Source organism: Chiloscyllium plagiosum, unplaced genomic scaffold, assembly GCF_037043375.1.
Source record: "Chiloscyllium plagiosum isolate Xiang-an unplaced genomic scaffold, Cpla_swu_hap1 HiC_scaffold_2, whole genome shotgun sequence".
NCBI lineage: Eukaryota > Metazoa > Chordata > Chondrichthyes > Orectolobiformes > Hemiscylliidae > Chiloscyllium > Chiloscyllium plagiosum.
Window position 1 is genome coordinate 36866140 of NW_028270140.1, and position 21615 is coordinate 36887754.

At 45.0% G+C, this 21615-nt stretch overlaps 1 protein-coding gene across 10 annotated transcripts in view; it reads right to left on the minus strand.

Moving 5' to 3' along the window:
- Positions 1–21615, minus strand: part of LOC122562673 (PALM2-AKAP2 fusion protein) — a 378231-nt gene that overhangs the window by 16798 nt on the left and 339818 nt on the right. For all 10 annotated transcript variants that reach the window (XM_087996166.1, XM_087996165.1, XM_087996186.1 and 7 more), the window contains 2 exons: positions 19066–21574; positions 10–197 (listed from right to left, as the gene is read on the minus strand). In XM_087996166.1, the coding sequence (XP_087852292.1) occupies positions 10–197; positions 19066–21574 (2697 nt within the window). The remainder of the gene's footprint in view (positions 1–9; positions 198–19065; positions 21575–21615) is intronic.

Below are 21615 nucleotides of genomic sequence, written 5' to 3' on the forward strand. Positions count from 1 at the left end.
GTTGCTCACATTAGGTTCGTCCCGCCTCTCCCTCCGTTTAACTTTCTGTGTCTCAAAGTCTTCTAGCAACGTCTCCATCAGGCCCCTAGAACGACCTGGTCCAGAAGGCTCCTGTTCTGTAGGTGTGCATTCCGGCTGCGAAGGTGGTATTGGGCTCTCAGTTGAGGGTGACATTGGACCAGACTTCTCAATTTTCCCTGCAATGAGAAGAGCTCAACGATAACACCAGGCAACAACAGTATGTCACTGACATCAAGAAGCACGAATGGTAAAGGAGGGTATAAGAATATAATTTAGGATTCACTCAAGACAACCTGGGATATATTAAATGCAAGACTGTGACCTATTGTGAGTAGCAGAGCAAAATTGAAATTATTTGAGAAGAGTGGGAGATGATGAATGGTAAGAAATTCTGGTTGAGATGCTGTCAATACTGAGAGTGATATTTCGCATCAGGTACAGCAACATGTAAACTCAGTGCTCCCGCATTCCCAATAACTTCACTGTCGGTTTGACCGGTTGGGGGTTGGTTGGGTTAAAGAGGGCTTGGAGGTGGGGAGGAGCCCTTAATTGGCACAGAGGTCCCTCCAGGCCCCACTATTGCTCAATACCAGCCTACACTGGTCTGCTCATATTGTGGGCTTCTCCATCTCCCCTAGATAGAACAGAAAGTCAGGGATGGCTGGGAAGGTAGAGGGCAGGTGATGTGTTGCATCTTAACAATTGCTCACCCCACTTCACCTACAAACTCATGAGCAGGGCACTGTGGTATTCTACCCTGTGGCTCCCACACCATAACAGCAGGACTCAGTTTGCTCTACAGTCACAGAATCATACAACATTGGACAAAGGGTCTGGTTCAATCAGTTCATGCCGACCATGTTTCTCAACTAAACTAGTCTCACCTGCCTGCGCTTGGCCCATATCTCTCCAAATCTTTCCTATTCAAGAACCTATCCAAACGTCTTTTAAACATTGTTACTGTACCCACATCCATCACTTTCTCTGGTAGTTTATTTCCACACATCGAGTCATAGAAATGTACAGCACGGAAGCAGACCCTTCGGTCCAACTCGATCACGCCGACCAGATATCCCAACCCAATCGAGTCCCACCAACCAGAACCCGGCCCATATCCCTTCAAACCCTTCCTAGTCATACACCCATCCAGATGCCTTTTCAATGTTGCAATTGTACCAGCGTCCACCACTTCCTCTGGCAGCTCATTCCATACACGTACCACCCTCCGTGTAAAAACGTTGCCCCTTAGGTCTCTTTTATATCTTTCCCCTCTCACCCTAAACCTGGACTCCCCACACCAGGGAAGAGACTTTGACTATTTATCCTATCCATGCCCCTCATAATTTTGCAAACCTCTATAAGGTCAACCCTCAGCCTCTAAGGAAAACAGCCCCAGCCTGTTCAGCCTCTCCCTATAGCTCAAATCCTCCAACCCTGGCAACATCCTTGTAAATCTTTTCTGAACCCTTTCAAGTTTCACAACATCTTTCCGATAGGAAGGAGACTAGAATTGCATGTAATATTCCAACAGTGGCCTAACCAATGTCCTGTGCAGCCACAGCATGACCTCCCAATTCCTGTCCTCAATACTCTGACCAATAAAGGAAAGCTGAGTCACTCTGTGTAAAAAGGTTGTTCCTCATGTCCTTTTCAAATCTTCTCCTCTTACCTTAAAAATATGCCCCTAGCTTCGAACTCTCCCATGCTTGGGGGAAAATGACCTTGTCATTCACTTTATCCATGCCCCTTATGATTTTATAAATCTCTATAAAGTCACCTCTCAACTTCCTATGCACCAGAAGAAAAAGTCTCAGCCTTTCCAATCTATTTTTATACCTCAAACCCTCCATTCGTAGCAAGATCCTGGTGAATCTGTTCTGAAGCCTCTCTAGTTTAATAATATCCTTCCTATAACAAGGCAACCAGAACTCCAGAAGAAGCCTTACCAAAGTCCTGTACAACCTCAACATATGTCTCATGCTCAAAGGTCTGAGCAATGAAGGCAGGCATCAAAAATGCCTTCTCAACCACTATGTGACCCAACTTTCAAAAGAATTATGTACTGGAACCCCGAGGTCTCTCTGTACTACAACACTCCATGGGCCCTACCATTAACTGTATACGACCTGCCCTTGTTTGCATTTGCAAAATGCAATACACCACATTCATCCAAATTAAACGCCACTTGCCACTACTCGGCCCATTGACCCAATTAATCAAGATCTCTTTGTAACCTTAGGTAATCTTCTTCACTGTCTACTATACCACCAATTTTGGTGTCATTTGCAAACTTACTAACCATGCCTCCTTTATGCTCATCCAAATCATTTATATAAATGACAAGCAAAGGTAGACCCAGTTCTGATTGTATTAGCATTAGTCAAATCAAAAGAGTTAACTATGTTTTTTACAATTGCTAATACTGCTGTTTTGTTAATAAAAGCAGAAGGTTGTTGGCTTCATAACCCACTCCAGAAACGTAAACACCAAATCTAGGTAATTTAGAAATTGAAACTTCTTGTCCTGCGCTCTTCAGAACTGGGGGACACACAAAACAAACTTGGGAAAAAAAGATACATAATTTTAAATAGCTTGGGAGAGGATGGTGGTTGGGCTATCATTAGATTGGAGATATAGTTAGTTGTCTTTGTGTTGTTGACTATCTCACTGACCGTTCACAGCTCGGAACAAGCTGCTTATGCTCAACCACACAACACCAGGTTAGAGTCCAACAGGTTTAATTGGAAGCACACTAGCTTTCGGAGCTCCATACAACCCTGTCACGGTAGGTGCTGCAAGACGTGTCAGAATATGTACATAGATACCACCATTACACGTGGGGACACCTCCCACCTTGTACATGGCAGGTACTCATGTGACTCAGCCAATGTTGTCTACCTTATACGTTGCAGGCAAGGATGCCTGGAGGCATGGTACATTGGGGAAATCAAGCAAAGGCTACGACAACGGATGAATGGGCACCGCACAACAATCAACAGACAGGAGGGTTCCCTCCCAGTTGGGGAACACTTCAGTGGTCCAGGGCATTCAGCCTCAGACCTTCGGGTGACCATCCTCCAAGGTGGACTTCGGGACAGGCAGCAGAGAAAAGTGGCCGAGCAGAGGCTGATAGCTAAGTTCGGTACCAATAGGGAGGGCCTCAACCGGGACCTTGGGTTCATGTCACATTACAGGTGACCACCATTGCACTATATACACACACAGATATTCCTTCACACACACACACACACACACACACACACACACACTCCTATACACACAGACACGCACACACACCCTTACAGATACACACACTCCCACACTCACACATGCACCCCCTCACAGACTTAAGACACTCTGCACTCACTATACACACACACATACACACTCACACTCACAACCCCCAACCCCCAACCCAGACAGACAGACACACAGACAGACAAAGACCCACATGCACACATATATTTTGTGGGGTGAATTTGTACTTGCAGGGTTGCATTGTACTTTGCTCAAAAACTGCATGCATTCATGTAGAACTCCATTATCTCACTTTTTAGATTAGAATCAATCTAAACATCATGGCATAGACAGAGAACACAGGGGGCCAACACCTTCAACATATTGTCGAGCTATCACCATTGTTAACAGCTAACCCGAGAATGCAACTTTTTAAAAAAAGGTTGTGTGATTTACACATGAAAGAAGTGAAACTATCACTGTATTCTAACAGATGAAAGGCTTAACAATCAATTTTTCAATGTATAATTTCAGTTACATCACACTACCACCTGATGAAGGAGCGTCGTTCCGAAAGCTAGGTGTGCTTCCAATTAAACCTGTTGGACTATAACCTGGTGTTGTGTGATTTTTAACTTTGTACACCCCAGTCCAACACCGGCATCTCCAAATTATGCTCAACCAGCTTGTGCTTGCTCCAAACAGTACATTCACTGTTAGATGTGATTCTGGGATCAGGAATCATTTATTAGATAATTCAGACTATTGCTCAGAGTTACAGTGGAAAACCAGTTTGACATCACCAGCCAGGCCCACAGATTGCAGCTTCGAACATATGCAAATGCATTCCCATGGCAACACACTTACCAATCAGAATCTATCTGCCTGACAGATTTAAGATTAACAGTTTACTATAGTGGTGGAGCAGGCAATATCCCAACATGGACAGGATGGGTCCAATGGCCTTCCTCTGTGCCATAATAACAACTCCACAATTCTTCAGGAAATCAATGACAAAATAAAACAATAAAAGCTGAAACGCACTCACAAAACAAAAACACAATTTCTCTCTTTCAATTGGTCTCAGATTGAATGATCCTCGAAACAGCCAATTCTGTAAACTTCCTGAATGTCAGTCTGACTGTTCAACAATGATGTTGTCCTAAACACTGTTTCTGGTGCACTTTCAACACAATTTAAGAAATTTTATTCTCCACTTCTAAGACTAACTAAAGGAAGGAAAGCAGAACAAAAGATAATTGTTCACTTTCTTGTGTCATTTCTGTTCCTCTTGCAAGAAACAGGTACTATGTCCAACAGCCATTTTAAGAGACTCTTATTTCTGGATGTAAGTTAACTCACTGACTGGAAGGTTTGTTTCAGATGTTTTATCACCATGACTAGGTGACATCATCAGTGAGAGCGTCCGGTGAAGTGCTGGTGATATGTCCCACCTCTCTATTTATAGGTCTTGGTTTCTTAAGGTGGGTGATGTCATTTCTGGTTCCTTTTTTCAAGGGAAGGTATATGGGGGTCTAAATCAATGTGTTTATTGATGGAGTTCCGGTTAGAATGCCAGGCCTCTAGGAATTCTTGTGTGTGTCTTTGTTTCGCCTGTCCTAGGATGTGCATGTTGTCCCAGTCAAAGTGGTGTCCTTCTTTGTCTGTATGTATGAAACTAGTGATAGTGGGTCGTCTCTTTTGGTGGCTGGCTGGTATTCATGTATCCTGGTGGCAAGTTTCCTGCTGGTTTGTCTGAAGTAGTTTTTTTAAAAAAACGTTCTTGCATGGTATTTCTGCCACACTGCATTAAATTAAAAATATCTCACTGATCCTGGATAAACTAACTAAGTTTGTGGATTTCAGTTCTAAGTCAACCTTTTCTTCTTAACTTGAACTCAAACGAGCCGACCATTTCAGCACAAGTGTCACAAGCTTTGCAAGTTCACATTATGCTATGGCGATATTTTCTAAATCTCAGTGTTATGTGAGCATGAGTTAGATGAATTTGTTCCCTCCAAGATCTCTTTGTCTGTGTACGATCCACCAGCTTTACAACCTCAGAGATCCCTGTGCTTCTCTGGCTGTGGCTTCTTCCGTGTCCCCAATTCCAACTAGCCCACTACTGGTGGCTGGGATTTCAGTTGTCTGTGCTGTCCTAAAACTTCTCAATCTTGTCCTTTTCTTGAAACATCTCTTTAAAACCTATTCTTTGACCAAGTCATCTGCCCTGGTAAATTCTTACAGAGCTCGCTGTCAAATTTGGTCATGACAATGCTCCTCTAAGTCCCTTGGGATGTTTTGATAAGTTGAAGATTCTGCCAAAAAAATCAAGCAAGTTGTTTTCATTGTCTACTTTTAATTTCAGAAAAGTGAGCCATCTCCCAGCTGTCCCCAGACAACAGGGAAACTCCAACTCCAAACGTATTGCATCAACAACACCATTCATCAAGGAGGACTTACCAATAAGAGAGGTCATAATGGACAAACCAATATTTCAGGACTGACTAAATTTCAGAGAATGCCACAGCAAGGAAAGAGGTCCTTCAGTCCATTTTCCCTCTGCTGCCCCCTTGAAAGAACTATTCAATTAATTTCACTCCCCTATTCTTCTTTGCAGCCTTGTAATATTTTTTTACCTGTTGGATAATAAGAGGTACTGGGAGTTACAATTAAATCCGATTCCACTGTTCTTTCATACAGTGTATTCCAGATTGCAACCACTCATTGTGTAAGGAAAGAGAATTCTCGTTGTTTTGGTACAGCGAACATTCACTCACCCCTGGGATGAGGATGTGTTTCCTATGATGACAGACGGAGTAATTTGTCCTTATATTCTCATGAGTTTATGAAAAATAAGTGGTGATCACAGTGCAACATAAGATTTTGAAGGGGTATGATGGGGTAGATGTTTCCATTAGTCAGGGAATCTAATGCCTGGTTTAGGTTGACCAGTTTGGACTGTAATAAGGAGAAATTACTTCACTCAAAGAATTGTGGATCTTTGGAATTTCCTAACCCAGCAGAAAAAAATAATTGTGGCCCCAACACCGATCGCTATGGCACTCCACTACACTATAGGTTACCATCCCGAAAATGCCTACTTTATTATCCTTGCCAATCCTCTATCAATCCTAATATGTTATGTCTAACAGTCTTAGTAAGTTGCCTAACACAACAAAAAAAAGAGCAAAAGAAGAGGTTTATGGAGGGAAATCTTGAGTCATAGAGTTGTCCAGCATGCAAACAGACCCTTTGTTTCAAGTTGGCCAAACCGATCAGATATTCCAAATTAATCTAGTCCCATCTGCCAGCATCTGGCCCATATCCCTTTAAACCCTCCCTATTCATGTACCTGTCCAGATGGCTTTTAAGTGTTGTAATTGTACCAGCCTCCACCACTGCCTCTGGCAGCTACTTCATACACGCATCACACTGTGTGAAAAAGTTAACCCTTACATGTCTCTTTTATAATCTTTCCCTTTTCACCTTAAACCTAGCCTCTCTAGTTTTGGACTCTCTTACCCTGGGGAAAAAACCTTGTCTATTCACCATGTCTGTTCTGACAATTATGCCATTTTAAACTAACCCTATCTGCCTGTACATGGTCCATAGCCCACTATTCCCTGCCTGTTCATATGCCTATATGAATGCCTTTTAAACACTGCTATTGTTTCTGTTTATAGATATTTTCTGAGCAACCTGTTCAGGGATATGATGAAATGCCATTGGGCCAGATGGACCTTGAACATGGGCCCCCGGCTCAGAGGAAGGGGGACTACTACCATGCCAAGAGCCCTCTGTCTCTGCCTATACCACCTCCCCTGACAATGCGTTCCAGGTATCCACCACCCTCTGCAAAAATAAAAACTGCTCCGCATATCTTCCCTAAACTTTCTCCCTCTCACTTTAAACCTGTGCCCCTCAGTATTTGACATTTTTACTGACTATGCATTGGATACACAAAGTCAGATAGACTGATTTCTGGCATCTCTAAGAATTATGGAATATGTGGAACACAAGGGGAAAGTGAGAACTGAAGCCAAAGATCAGCCATGGCTGTGGTGAATGGCAGATCAAAACCTAATAGTGCATATGATCTACTCCCATTCTTAAATCTCGCTTTTGTACCCCTCCTGCTAGCAAACACAGTCTCACCTTATTTACTCTTGGTCCTCATTGATTTATCTTCAAGAATAATTGATTGAGTGTAAAGGGCTTTCAGACATCCTGTGGTTGTGAAAGGAATTCTGTAGGTGCATGTACTATGTTTTTGTCCATTTGTGGTGTGAACACAAACACTGACCTCAAAAACAGAAGCCTGATTACTGACATGGAGCAAGACTTTTCGTTTTGGAGTGGGCAATGTTGGAATCTGATTGCTCGGCTGTCACATCTAGACTTCAGAGAGCTCAGGATCTCCATGCATTTTGTAGCTTTTCACTGTAGCCACTAGAGGTCAGTAGACAACCAGAATCTGCAACATTGAGCACTACAGAAAGTCAGGCGTCTCTTTTGCATCTTCCAATTTTCTTTCCAGTGTTTGAAATGTATTATATAAATTGCAGCTGTGGCTGGCATCAGCAATTCATAAAATCAGAGTCATAACAATTCAGAATGAATCAATTTGTCCCAGAGTTCATCCTTCACCGATCCATTCAGTCCCACGTCTCTTTGTCCCCATGGCCATAGAAACTGATTTCCATCAAGCGACAATCCAATCTAATTCAGACATCAAAGTCCCACCGTCCTGAGCAGTTCCATGTCTGAAACATTCTTCCTCACATCTTCCCCATGTCTCTTGCCCAATCTGTGTCCTTGTACAATGAGGGCTTGCATCCACAAAATCCTTGTCACAACCACAGGAGTCCCAAAGTGGTAACTGGGAACAGCTGTTTTTTTGTCTACCTTGTTTTCCTGAAGAAGGGCTAATGCCCGAAACGTCGATTCTCCTGTTCCCTAGATGCTGCCTGACCTGCTGCGCTTTTCCAGCAACACATTTCCACATCTTATATGTATACAATAATCTTGTGAACCAAGGTGAAGCCACCATGCTCCCAGAGGACCATAGGGCTGCTTGCTCACTGGAGAGGGATAACAGGTGGTGATTTAACCAGAGGGTCACCACACCTCAGACAAGGGGCAAAGTGAGAAGGTGAAATCGTTATGGTGTGGGAATTGGTCCTGTGGTGTTGGTGTCACTCTGCATCGCAAACCAGCTATCCAGCCAACTGAGCTAATTGAACTCTACTAATCCTGCATGCCTGTCAAATCTCCATTTCATTCCCAGGACAATAACCCCAGCTTCTCTAAACTAACTGAGGCCTGAGGCCTAACTCCAACACCATGTTCCCATCAGTTGTGAGGAAGGGTCACTGGGCCCGAAATGTTAATTCTGATTTCTCTTCACAGCTGCTGCCCAGCTTTTTCAGTAATTTTTGTTTTTTTTTGTTGGCCTCAGTACAATATCTGATCAAAAACAGAGAAGACTACTCCCTCAGTCCTGCATTGGCAAGTATCAGCCTGGAGGAGATGTTGAAATCTGGAGCCCGTACCTGCACACTCTTTGTTTCACTGATCACTCAGTGCTGAGCTTAGGCAGACACGCAGCTCTCAGCTCACAGTTAACCTGCCACAGAAGCTTAGAAAACTGACACTTGCGCATCTGAAGACCTTTTGGCACAGTGGGTAGCTTCCCTGACACCAAGACAGAAGCTGTGGGTTCAAGTCCCACTTCAGGATGCATTTGTTCAAGATGATAAAGACACCTAACAGGCTGAGCAGCAACCCTTCCAACAGTCATAGAATCCCTACAGTGTGAAAGCAGGCCATTCAGCCCATCGGTTCCTTCTCTAAGGGCTTATGCTCAAAATGTCGATTCTCTTGGTTCTCGAATACTGCCTAACAGGCTGTGCTTTTCCAGTGCCACACTCTTCAATTCAGCCCATCAAGTCAACACCAACCCTCCGAAAAGCATCCCACACGAACCCACCACCTTAGTTCCTTATATCCCTGTATTTCCCATGACTAACCCACCTAGCCTGCGCATCCTTGTCTTCCCCTTTATTTGGCACCCATCCACTCCCACTGCTGAGACACTGTCATGGTGCCAGGATGAAGTCACCAGCAGTAATTGTCTGTTTGAAAAATGTCACCAATTCTTGTTTAGTTTCTGCCCCCACACAAGTTTCCACACAGGACAGAAAATATCAGGAAGTCAGAATTCTCCTGAAAGGATGGAAGATGGTCAGTTGCATTGGTTGTGTTCCTGAACTTCGTAACATTTCTGGGAATCACGGTGCCTATAGATTATTTAGCATGGCCAATCCAACTAACCTACACACCTTTGGACCGTGGGAGGAAACCACAAAATCTGGAGGAAACCCATGCAGACATGGGGAAAACGTGCAAACTCCACACAGGCAGTCGCTCGAGGGTGGAATTGAACCTAGGTCCCTGACACTGTGAGGTAACAGTACTAACCACTGAGTCACCGTGCTGTGTCAGTGTGAGGAATTCCTGGTTAGCCGTGTGATAGAGTGATAGGGGCTCTACCACCACAGACTTCAAACGCAAGTGTCCACAGCAACATGGACTCTGCAGGGAATTGGTGGGCTTAGTGATGACTTGTATTAGATTGGTGCCAGCTTTTTCAGTAATTTTTGTTTTTTTTTGTTGGCCTCAGTACAATATCTGATCAAAAACAGAGAAGACTACTCCCTCAGTCCTGTTTCTTTTGGTGTGTATGCAGGACCTGCTGCCTAGCCTCTACCCCCCAGGTGGAGGCGCTGTGGGCAGGACCTGCCTTAGGGTAGAGAGCTGTAGCACAGGAAATTTGGATTTCCCCTGTAAGGAAAGCCAATCGGAAATTGATTCTTCAATGTTTGGGAACACCCGAACGAAGCATCGTGATTCCTAGAAATGTTACGAAGTTCAGGAACACAAACCAATGACCATCTCCCACCCTTTCAGGAGAATTTTGACTTCCCGATATTTTCTGTCCTGTGTGGGGACTTGTGTGGGAGCAGAAACTAAACAAGAATTGGTGACATTTTTCAAACAGACAGTTACTGCTGGTGACTTCATCCTGGCACCATGACAGTGTCTCAGCAGTGGGAGTGGATGGGTGCCAAATAAAGGGGAAGACAATGTACAGACTGTATACTCGAGCCTGGTGTGGCAAGCATTAGACTGAACTGATCAAACGTGACTGACAGGGGGAAGCTGCAGATGGAGGAAAGCAAAGCAAAAGCCAAGTTTACCGTCATACCTGATCTCAGAGGAGCTGCACCACGGATCCAGCAGAATTATACCCCAGTTGAAAGGGTTAAGTGATAAAGAATGGTTGCTTGGACCCAGGCAGGGACAGCCAAGTTATTTCATCTGAGTCAAAATAGCAGCAGCGCCACCAAGAAAAAAAAAATGAAGCAAGCTAGAATTCCATGGAAGGCAAAAGAATGATGAGATGATTAAGATGATTAAAGTAGATGTTTGGGTGGATACAGAAAAGCTGTTTTCTCTGGCAGGAGAGTCCTGGATAAAAGGCATAACCTTAAAACGAGAGCAACGCCTTTCAGAAGCAATGTCAGGAAAGGTGTCTGCACATGAGGGCTGAGAGAAACCTGGGACACTCCCCTCCCCACCCTTCCCCAAATGCTGCTGATGTTGGGGGCCCATTCAACATGTCAAAATTACAACAATCTGCAGTTATATAGCATCTTTCATATCGCAAAATGCTTCACTGAAATTCTGACAAAGACAATTTGATGCTGATATGGGGACAGGGGGATGTTAAGTTTATTCAAAGATGCAGACATGCCAGAGCATTTAAAAAGGAAAGAGTAAGTGAGAGAGGGCCAAAGGGCTGAGGAGTAGCAGATGGAATTTAATTTAGTTAAGTGGGAGGTGCTGCATTTTGGGAAAGCAAATCTTAGCAGGACTTATACACTTAATGGTAAGGTCCTCAGGAGTGTTGCTGAAAAAAGAGAGACCTTGGAGTGCAGGTTCATAGCTCCTTGAAAGTGGAGTTGCAGGTAGATAGGATAGTGAAGAAGGTGTTTAGTATGCTTTCCTTTATTGGTCAGAGTATTGAGTACAGGAGTTGGGAGGTCATGTTGCGGCTGTACAGGACATTGGTAAGGCCACTGTTGGAATATTGCGTGCAATTCTGGTCTCCTTCCTATCGGAAAGATGTTGTGAAACCTGAAAGGGTTCAGAAAAGATTTACAAGGATGTTGCCAGGGTTGGAGGATTTGAGCTCGATGTAGAGGCTGAATAGGCTGGGGCTGTTTTCCCTGGATAATCGGAAGCTGAGGGGTGACCTTATAGAAGTTTATAAAATCATGAGGGGCGTGGATTGGGTAAATAGAGAAAGTCTTTTCCTGGGGTGGAGGAGTCCAGAACTAGAGGGCATAGATTTAGGTTGAGAGGGAAAAGATATAAAGGAGACCTAAAGGGCAACGTTTACATGCAAAGGGTGGTATGTGTATGGAATGAGCTGCCAGAGGAAGTGGTGGAGGATAGTCCAATTGCAACATTTAAGAGGCATTTGGATGGGTATATGAATAGGAAGGGTTTGGAGTGATATGGGCCGGGTGCTGGCAGGTGGGACTAGATTCGGTTAGGATATCTGGTCGGCATGGACGGGTTGGACCGAAGGGTCTGTTTCCGTGCTGTACATCTCTATGACTCGATGACAGACCATAAGACATAGGAACTGTAGGTCATTCAGCAGATCAGGTCTGCTTGCAATTCAATGGATTTGTGGCTGGCTAATAATCCTCAACTGCAATTTTCTGCCTTTGCCCCAAACCCCTGATTCTCTTACTGATTAAAAGTCTGTCTCAGCTTAATGACCCAACCTTTGTAGCCCTCGGTAAAAAATTCCACAGATTCACTAACTTCAGAGAATAGAAATTCTTCATTTCTATTGTACGTATGTGACCCCTTATCCTGAGATTATGCATTCTGGTCCAAAACTCTCCCACTAGGGGAAACAGCATCTCTGCATCTACCCTCTCAAGTCACCAACAACCTTGAATGTTTCAAAATGTCTGCCTCATTCTTCTAAAACTCCAATGAATACAGGCCCAATCTACTCAACCTTTCCTGATAAGAAAATCTCTCCATACCTTCTCTGGGCTGCCTCCAATACAAGTATATCTTAGATAAGGGGATCAAAACAATTCATATTATTCCAGTTGTGGTCTGACTTGTGCCTTGTATGGCTTTAGCAAGATGTCCCTACTTTTAGGCTTCATTCCCTTTTGAAATAAAGCCAATATCACATTTGTCCCTCCTATTACCTGCTGAACCTGGATGCTAGCTTTTTGTGATGCATGCATAAAGGCTCCAAAGCTCTGTTCTGTAGCTTTCTGCAGTCTTTCTCCATTTAAATAATGTTCAATTCCTCTATTCTTCCTGCCAAAGTGCATTCCATCTGCCAAGTTTTTTCACCATTTGCTTAACCTGTCCGTATCCGGTAGACAGTTTGTGCTATCCTCACCAGTTGTCTTCCAACCTATTTTTGCATCATCCGAGTCATTAATACATACAGGGGAAGCAATGGCCGCGTTGTATTATCGCTAGACTGTTAATCCAGAGACCCAGGTAATATTCTGGGGACCTGGGTTCAAATCCTGCTGTGGTAGATGGCATAATTTGAACTCAATTAATCTGGAATTAAGAGTCTACAGATGACCATGGATCCATTGTTGGGAAACAACACACCTGGGTCATTAATGGCCTTTAGGGAAGGAAACTACCATCATTTCTGAAACTTCTTTAATGTATGATAAGGTAGTTAGGGTTTCTGGCTGCGTTTGGTCTGCTTGTCATGGTTTGTTCTTGAGTTTCAGAAGTTTCAGAAATGACAGCCAGACTACTAAGACCCCTCAGAATCCTAGTAGCACACAAACCCACCAACACTCTCAAACAAAAACTAAAAAACTTAAAAGACCCAGTACAACCCATGGACAAAACCAACGTCATCTACAAAATTCCATGCAAGGACTGCCACAAACACTACATAGGACAAACAGGAAGAAAGTTAGTCACCAGGATACACGAACACCAGCTAGCCACAAAAAGACACGACCCTCTCTCCCTCATAGCCCTACACACGGATGAAAAACACCCACCAATTCGACTGGGACAACACATCTATCCTGAGACAAGCTAAGCAAAGACATGTCAGAGAATTCCTAGAGGCCTGGCACTCCAACCACAACGCCACAAACAAACACGTAGATCTAGATACCATCTAGATACCTCAGAAAATGACCAGGAAATGACATCACCACAAACCCCAGGAACCCCATCCAGGAGAAAGATATAAATAGAAAGCAGGACACAACAGCTTCGCCTCACTTGGAGGTCGCCACTGATGATGTTACCTAGCCAGGTAATGAAACGTCTGGATATCAAACCTACAGCTCAGCGAGCAAACCTACACCCTAATGTGGTTGACGTTTAACTACCCTTTGGGAAATAAATGCCAGCCTAGCCAGTGATGCCCTCATCCTGTGTATGAATAAAAAAGAAAAAAAAATCGTCACCTCAACACCAATCCTTGTGGCACTCCACTACACTGTAGGTTACCATCCCGAAAATGCCTACTTTATTATCCTTGTAATCCTCTATTAATCCTAATATGCTACATCTAACACTCTTATTAAGTTGCCCAACACATGGTACCTTACAAAAAAAAAGAGCAAGTGGAGAGGTTTATGGAGGGAAGTCTTGAATCATAGAGTTGTCCAGCATGGAAACAGACTCTTCAGTTCAACTTGGCCATGCCGATCAGATATTCCAAATTAATCTAGTCCCAATTGCCAGCATGTGGCCCGTACCTCTTTAAACCCTTCCTATTCATGTACCTGTCCAGGTGCCTTTTAAATGCTGTAATTTTACCAGCCTCCACCACTGCCTCTGGCAGCTACTTCATACACGCACCACCCTCTGTGTGAAAAAGTTAACCCTTACATGTCTCTTTTATATCTTTTCCTTTTCACCTTAAACCTAGCCTCTCTAGTTTTGGACTCTCTTACGCGGGGGAAAAAACCTTGGCTATTCACCATGTCTGTTCTGACAATTATGCCATTTTAAACTAACCCTATCTGCCTGCACATGGTCCATATCCCACTATTCCCTGCCTGTTCATGTGCCTATATGAATGCCTTTTAAACACTGCTATTGTTTCTGTTTATAGATATTTTCTTAGCACCCTGTTCAGGGATATGATTACATGCCTTTGGAGCAGGTGGACCTTGAACATGGGCCCCTGGCTCAGAGAAAGGGGCACTACTACCATGCCAAGAGCCCTCTGTCTCTGCCTATACCACCTCCCCTGACAATGCGTTCCAGGTATCTACCATCCTCTGCAAAAATAAAAATTGCCTTTAAAAACTTTCTCCCTCTCACTTTAAACTTATGCCCCTCAGTATTTGACATTTTCACCCAGGGAAAAAGACTCTGCCTATCCTGTCTGTCCATGCCCTGATAATTTGATACATTTCAATCAGGTCACCCCCTCAGCCTCCAATGCTCTGGCAAAAACAATCCAAGTTTGTTTAACCTCTCCTTATGGTGAATACATTCCAATCCAGGCCATATGCTGGCAAACCTCTGTTGCATCCTCTGCAAAGCTTCCACATCCTTCCTTTAGTGTGGTGATCAGAACTACACACAATACTTCAAATGTTGCCAAACCGAATGTTATAAGCTGCAACATGGCTTACCAACTTTTATTCTCAGTACTACCAATGAATGCAAGCATGCTGTATGCCTTCTTTACCACCATATCCACTGTATTATTTTTTTCAGGGAGATATGGAGTTGCACCGCAAGATTCCTCTGAATAACAATGCTCCTAAGGATCCTCCAATTTACAGTATACCTTCCTCTTGCATTTAACCTCCCAAAATGTATCACCCCATTGTCTGAATTAGACTCCATCCGACAGGCTCAATGGTAGAAGACAGAGGATGGTGGTGGAGGGTTGTTTTTCAGACTGGAGGCCTGTGACCAGTGGAGTGCCACAAGGATCGGTGCTGGGTGCATAACTTTTTGTCATTTACATAAATGATTTGGATGTGAGCATAAGAGGTACAGTTAGTAAGTTTGCAGATGGCACCAAAATTGGAGGTGTAGTGGACAGCGAAGAGGGTTATCTCAGATTGATCATATGGGCCAATGGGCTGAGAAGTGGCAGATGGAGCTTAATTCAGATAAATGCGAGGTGCTGCATTTTGGGAAAGCAAATCTTAGCAGGACTTATACACCTAAGCGTCAGGTCTTAGGGAGTGTTGCTGAACAAAGAGACCTTGGAATGCAGGTTCATAGCTCCTTGAAAGTGGAGCCCCAGGTAGATAGGATAGTGAAGGCTGCGTTGATATGCTTTCCTTTATTGGTCAGAGTATTGAGTACAGGAGTTGAAAGGTCCTGTTGCGGCTGTACAGGACATTGGTTAGGCCACTGTTGGAATATTGCCTGCAAATATGGTCTCCTTCCTATCGGAAAGATGTTGTGAAACTTGAAAGGGTTCAGAAAAGATTTACAAGGATGTTGCCAGGGTTGGAGGATTTGAGCTACAGGGGGAGGCTGAACAGGCTGGGGCTGTTTTTCCTGGAGCGTCAGAAGCTGAGGGGTGACCTTTATAGAGGTTTACAAAATTATGAGGGGCATGGAGAGGGTAAGTAGACAAAGTCTTTTCCCTGGGGTCGGTGAGTTCAGAACGAGAGCGCATAGGTTAAGGGTGAAAGGGGAAAGATATAAAAGAGACCTACGGGGCAAACCTTTCACACAGAGGGTGGTATGTGTATGGAATGAGCTGCCAGAGGAAGTGATGGAGGCTGGTACAATTGCAACATTTAAGGAGGCATTTGGATGGGTATATGAATAGGAGGGGTTGGGAGGATATGGGCCGGGTGCTGGCAGGTGGGACTAGATTGGGTTGGGATATCTAGTCGGCATGGACGGGTTGGACCGAAGTGTCTGTTTCCATGCTGAACATCTCTATGACTCTATCTCTCTGCCCAACTTTCTAACTGATCTATATCCTCTATCATTTCCTCTTTATCCACATCTCCACCTAATTTTGTCATCTGCAATATTTTCATCCAAATCATTGTATATATATTACAAACAATGAGGTCCCAGCATTGATTGTTGCAGAACATGACTGGTCACAAACCTCCAGTCAGAAATACACCCCTCTATCTTCTAAGACCAATGTAACAACTCACTGTGGATCCTGTGACTTAATCTTCTGGACCAGCCTACCATGAAGGACCTTTTCAAATGGTTTGGTAAAGCCCATGAAGACAACTTCTGCTGCCCTTCCCTCATCAATCGCCTTTGTCACTTCCTCAAAAAACTGAATCAAGCTTATAAGATCTCCCCCCACAAAGCCATGCTGACTACACCTGATAAGGCCATTCTTTTCCAAATATGAGTAAATCCTAAGAACTTCCTTCAATAATTTCCTACCACTGATGTAAGGCTCACCAGCCTATAATTTCCTGGCTTATCCCTGTTGCCCTTCTTAAACAAAGGAAGAATATTGGCTAATCTCCAATCTTCTGGGACCTCAACTGTAGCTAAAAAGGATACAAAGATCTCTGTCAAGGCCCCAGCAATCTCCTCCCTAGCTTTCTTCAGAATCCTGGGATGGATCCCTTCAAACCCTGTGGACATATCTTCCTTTCTGTTTTCAAGACATCCAACACCTCATTTTCAATATCAACATGTCCTAGAATATCAACAGACCCTCCTTGATCTTGCCATCACCCATGTCCTTCTCCTAGCTGAATACCAATGCAAAGTACTCATTAAGGTCCTTACCCAGTTCTTCTAGCTCCATGCATAAATTCCCTTTGTCTTTGAGTGGACTACATTTTTCAGCTACCTTCTTGCTAAGATATGTATCGAGTTCTCCTTACATTCATGGCCTCTTCTGGCCCTGCTAATTTCTTCTTTTCTGCTTCCTGCTTCCTTTATATTCTTCAAGAGCCTTGTCTGATTTCAGTTTTCAGAACCTTACATATGCTTCCTTTACTTTTTGACTTGCCTTTCTTGTCATCCAAGGTTCCTGAATCTTGGCTACGCTGAAGAACAGTGCGTACAATTCTGGTCGCCACATTACACGAAGGATGTGGAGGCTTTGGAGAGGGTGCAGAAGAGGTTTACCAGGTTGCTGCCAGGACTAGAGGGTATGAGATATAAGGATTAATTTGTTGTCATGATCAGCACATCGTGGACCAAAAGGCCTGTTCCTGTGCTGTCCTGTTCTATGTTTATCTTTCATCCCCACAGTAACATGCTGATCCTGACTCCGATCAACTGGTCTTTAGAAGACTCCCACATGGAAGATGTGGATTTACCCTCAAATTTCTCCAATTCCTGTAATTAGTCTTCTTCCAATTTTGCACTTGCACTGGAGGATTAATTTTATCCTTAACCATTACTATCTTAAAACTTACGGAATTATGATCACCATTCCCAAAATGCTCCCCCACTGAAACTTCGATCCTCTGGCCAGGCTCATTTCCCAATACAAGCCCTAGTACAGCTCCTTCCCTCCTTGGACTATCTACATATTGTTTTAATACTGGGGAAGTTAAAAATCACCCACTACAACAACCCGTGTTTTTCTCATATTTCCACAATCTATTCCTCTATCTCCTGTAGGCCTGTAGTGTAACTCCATCATAGTAATTGCACCTTTCCTATTTCTGAATTCAACCCATATGCCCCTACTGGATGAGTCATCCAAAATGCCCTCTTTTAGTACAGCTGTGATATTCTTCTTATTCATTAATCCAACTCCTCCACCTCTTTTGCATCCCCCTCTCTCTCTACTGAAATATCTAAACTCTGGGCTTGGCCCCTCTTGGTCTCTATGTGATCTAGACGTTCAGTTGATAAGGCAGGTTCTGACCAGGCTGGGCAATGTTACATCTAAAAATCTGGCAAGGGCAAGGAACAGGCACTCACCCCGGTGAAGACATCGCAGAAACACTGAACCTTGCAACAGAGAAGATGATCATTTGGTCTGACATGCCTATACTAGCTTGACAAAACAGTAGTCTACTTAGTCCAGTGACTCCCTACCTCTTGTTCTGAAGTCATTACACACCAGAGAGGGGCCATTTGGCTCATTAAGTTTGCGCTGTAAAGTAATCCAGGCAGCCCCATTTCCCTGCTTTATCTCTGTAGCTCTGCAAGTTGATTTTCCTAATCTTCTTTTGAAATCGTTGATCACCCCTGCTTCTACTACCATCATTGTTACCGAGTTTCATAGCTGTCAGAACCAAAACCAGTGGCAGTCAATGTAAGAGACTGAACAAACGAGCAGTTCAGGAGAAGGTTCTTTTCCCAGGGTATGGTGAAAATACAGAACAAAGGGAATGGTTAAGGTGATCATTATAGAAATATGGAGGAGGGAACTGGATAAACATGCGACAGAGTTAGCCTGATCAGGTGAGAATGGGGGTGGGTTTAATGTGGACCATCAATACCAGTTGGACTGAATGGCCTGTTTCCGTGCTGAAAATTCCATGTAAACCATTGAACCATACAGCAGGAAAGCAGGCCATTCAGGCCAGTGTGCTTTTGCTGGTTCTTTGAAAGATCCTATTGGTCCCACTCTTCTGCACTTTCCTCATGGCCCTGAAAATTCTTGACTGAAGTTGGAGCGAGTTCATTTCAGAAACCTTGACATCAACTTCCACTCAGAAGCTAGGCTCATGAACTCAAATCTAAGGAGATACTCTGTGCCAGACTCCTCCTCGGTCTGCAGGCTCTTACCGGGAGCTGTTGTTCTGGAGGAACAGGCATGGGGTAGCGTGGGCTGTTTGGCTCTGGTGGGTCTTTGAACAGTCCTGAGGGCCTCCCTCTGGCGCCGCAGTTCCTCCTCCCGGTCTTGGGCTGCCCGGATCTCCTGCTCGATCATTGACAGAGTCTTCTGTCTGCGGGTGCGCAGCTTAAACGGCCCTGTTTGAGCGATGACCTCAGGCTCCTGAGAATGGCTGACAAAGACGTTGTCTCGCAAGTAGTCTGTTGGTTCCAGGTAACTGGCACTGTCACTGAAGGGGCTGAACTCGGGCTTGTACAGGGAAGGTGGCGAGCTGGCCTGGGGGACGTCCACAGTGCTACACTTTACAGACCCCGCTGGACCCCTCGGCAGCGAGGGCCTCCGTTCCTGTGCTAACGGCACTGGGGCCTGTGATGGCTCAGACTTTGCTGTCCACGATTTTGACAGGGCATCCCCTGAAGGGTCGACGGGCACTGGCTCACCCCCCAACACCCCTGTGGGCTGTGGCGGCGCTGTCAGGTGACCTTCGCCCGCTCCTGCCCCACCCAAGTGGCTCTGTTGTGCCAATGCCAGCTGAATGGCATTCTGCACCAACATCTCTGCTCGGTACTGCAGCTCTCGGTCCGCATCCAATGGCCCCCGATACCGGTCTGGCTCACCATCACTGAGCGGGCTCGAGGTTAACTCCCCCTTGAGAGAGCTTTCTCTGTCAATGGGTGTTATTGCCTGGGGTGTCTGTGGGTGGGAGAACTCCTGAGATCCACCCAGTGAATAGTCCAAGGAAACATTCATGGTCTCATTGGAGGCACCACTGTCACTCACATTATCAATACTGAAGTCGTTGGAGAGAGTCTCCATCACAGTGGTGTCCTGTGATCGTAGGGACAGCTCGTCCAAGCCAGAATCCAGCTCTTCTGCAGTTGCAGGGAGACCGACGCATTTTAAATACTGATCTGAAACATCGCTGTCGCCATCTTCATTGAGCATCGTCAAAACCGCCCGGACCTGGGTAAACCCTTCATCATCCACAAAGACTTTGCTAACCATCTGGTGTTTTGTGGTGTTGCTGATAAATTGGTCAGGGGAGGCCTGTCGAAGGGGTGCCACACCAATCACTTCCTCCTGCTGCTGGTTATCTTGCGGTGTTGCTGCAGTCTTCTGGATTGCAGCTCCCCGCTCCCCTTCAGGAGCCTTCATGCTCAGTTCGGATGCTTTCCCAACAGACACCTCACTGGCCCCGATTTGCACTGTCTGCCCAAGAGCTTCGGCCGGCGCAGTCACCCTGACCACAGCCGCACCACTGCCTTTCACTGGTGTGTCGGCCGTCCTTGTCCCTGGCCTTAAGGAGACCCCTTTTGTGGCAATAGGCCTCTTTTGGCCATGCGGAGCTGAGGCTTCTGATTTGGTCTCCATCTTTAAAAACTGCTGCCTCGCTGCGGAAAAATCTATCTGCTCTGTGACAACATCTTCCCTGTTTATAATGATGGGGTCCGGTGTTACAAACATGTGGGCTTTCTGCCTTGGAGAAACTGGGGAGAGGCCCCCGCTCTGTTTCTTCTGTTTGCGTTCCGCATATTTTTTGTGCGATTCCAGCTTATCTGGGTCCAACTGCTCCTCAATGGACTTCTCTTGTGGTGGCTTCCATTTCTCTGCAATACTGGGATTCTTCTTGACCACCTGGCTTTTAATAACTTCCAGTCTTGCCTTTTCAAGTTCAGCTATTTCATCAGAAGCTCGTGTCTTCTTAATCTTGTAGAATTCGTTTTTGTCATCGTCCACAAAAAGCTTGGAGGGTTTCTTGTCTTCATGATAGGCCCGGAGCTCAAACTTGGCCTCTTTCTTCAGAGGGATGATGGTTGCTTCGTTATCCTTTAAGGACTTCCTGCAAGGTGACACCCCCTCCTGCTGCTGCTCCCTTCCCTCATTCTTCTGATCGGCAAGTGGTTCTGTCACGGTGCTCCCCATGGAATGGCCATTCAAATTGATCTCGCCTGTCTTCACGCCACCAATTTCATGCTGCTCCATGAGAGGGGAACCCGGTCTCGCGATGGTTACGACGGCATTGTCGGGCGAGACTGGAGTGTCAAGCCTTGTGGAAATGGGTGGACGTTGCCCATCTGCAATAACTGTGGTCGGCTCAGGAGAAGCTGGCACATTGGATCCATTCTCCATAACAGAGTCGCAGCAGTTGGCTTCCAAAACCTCGTCGAGGTACCTGATCTCCTTTGCAACATCGCTGTCCAACGGTTCATGTTGACTCTGGATGCCATTCTGACCTTTCCCAACCACATGATTCAGCTGATCATCCAGTACAGTGGACTCCGAGATGGGGACCTTGGATGTCACCGTGCTAACATTGTTTGTGCTATGAACTGAATTGTCTATTTCCATGCTTCTCTCTTGGCCGGGTGACAAGTGAATGGGGATGGACGAATCGGATCTCTTCCTGTTCCTCCCCTTCTTCAGTTCCGTATCATCTTCCAGGAGGCTGGCAGAGGATTTCTGTTGAAAAGAGAAAGGGAGAGCACGATTAGACTCAGACA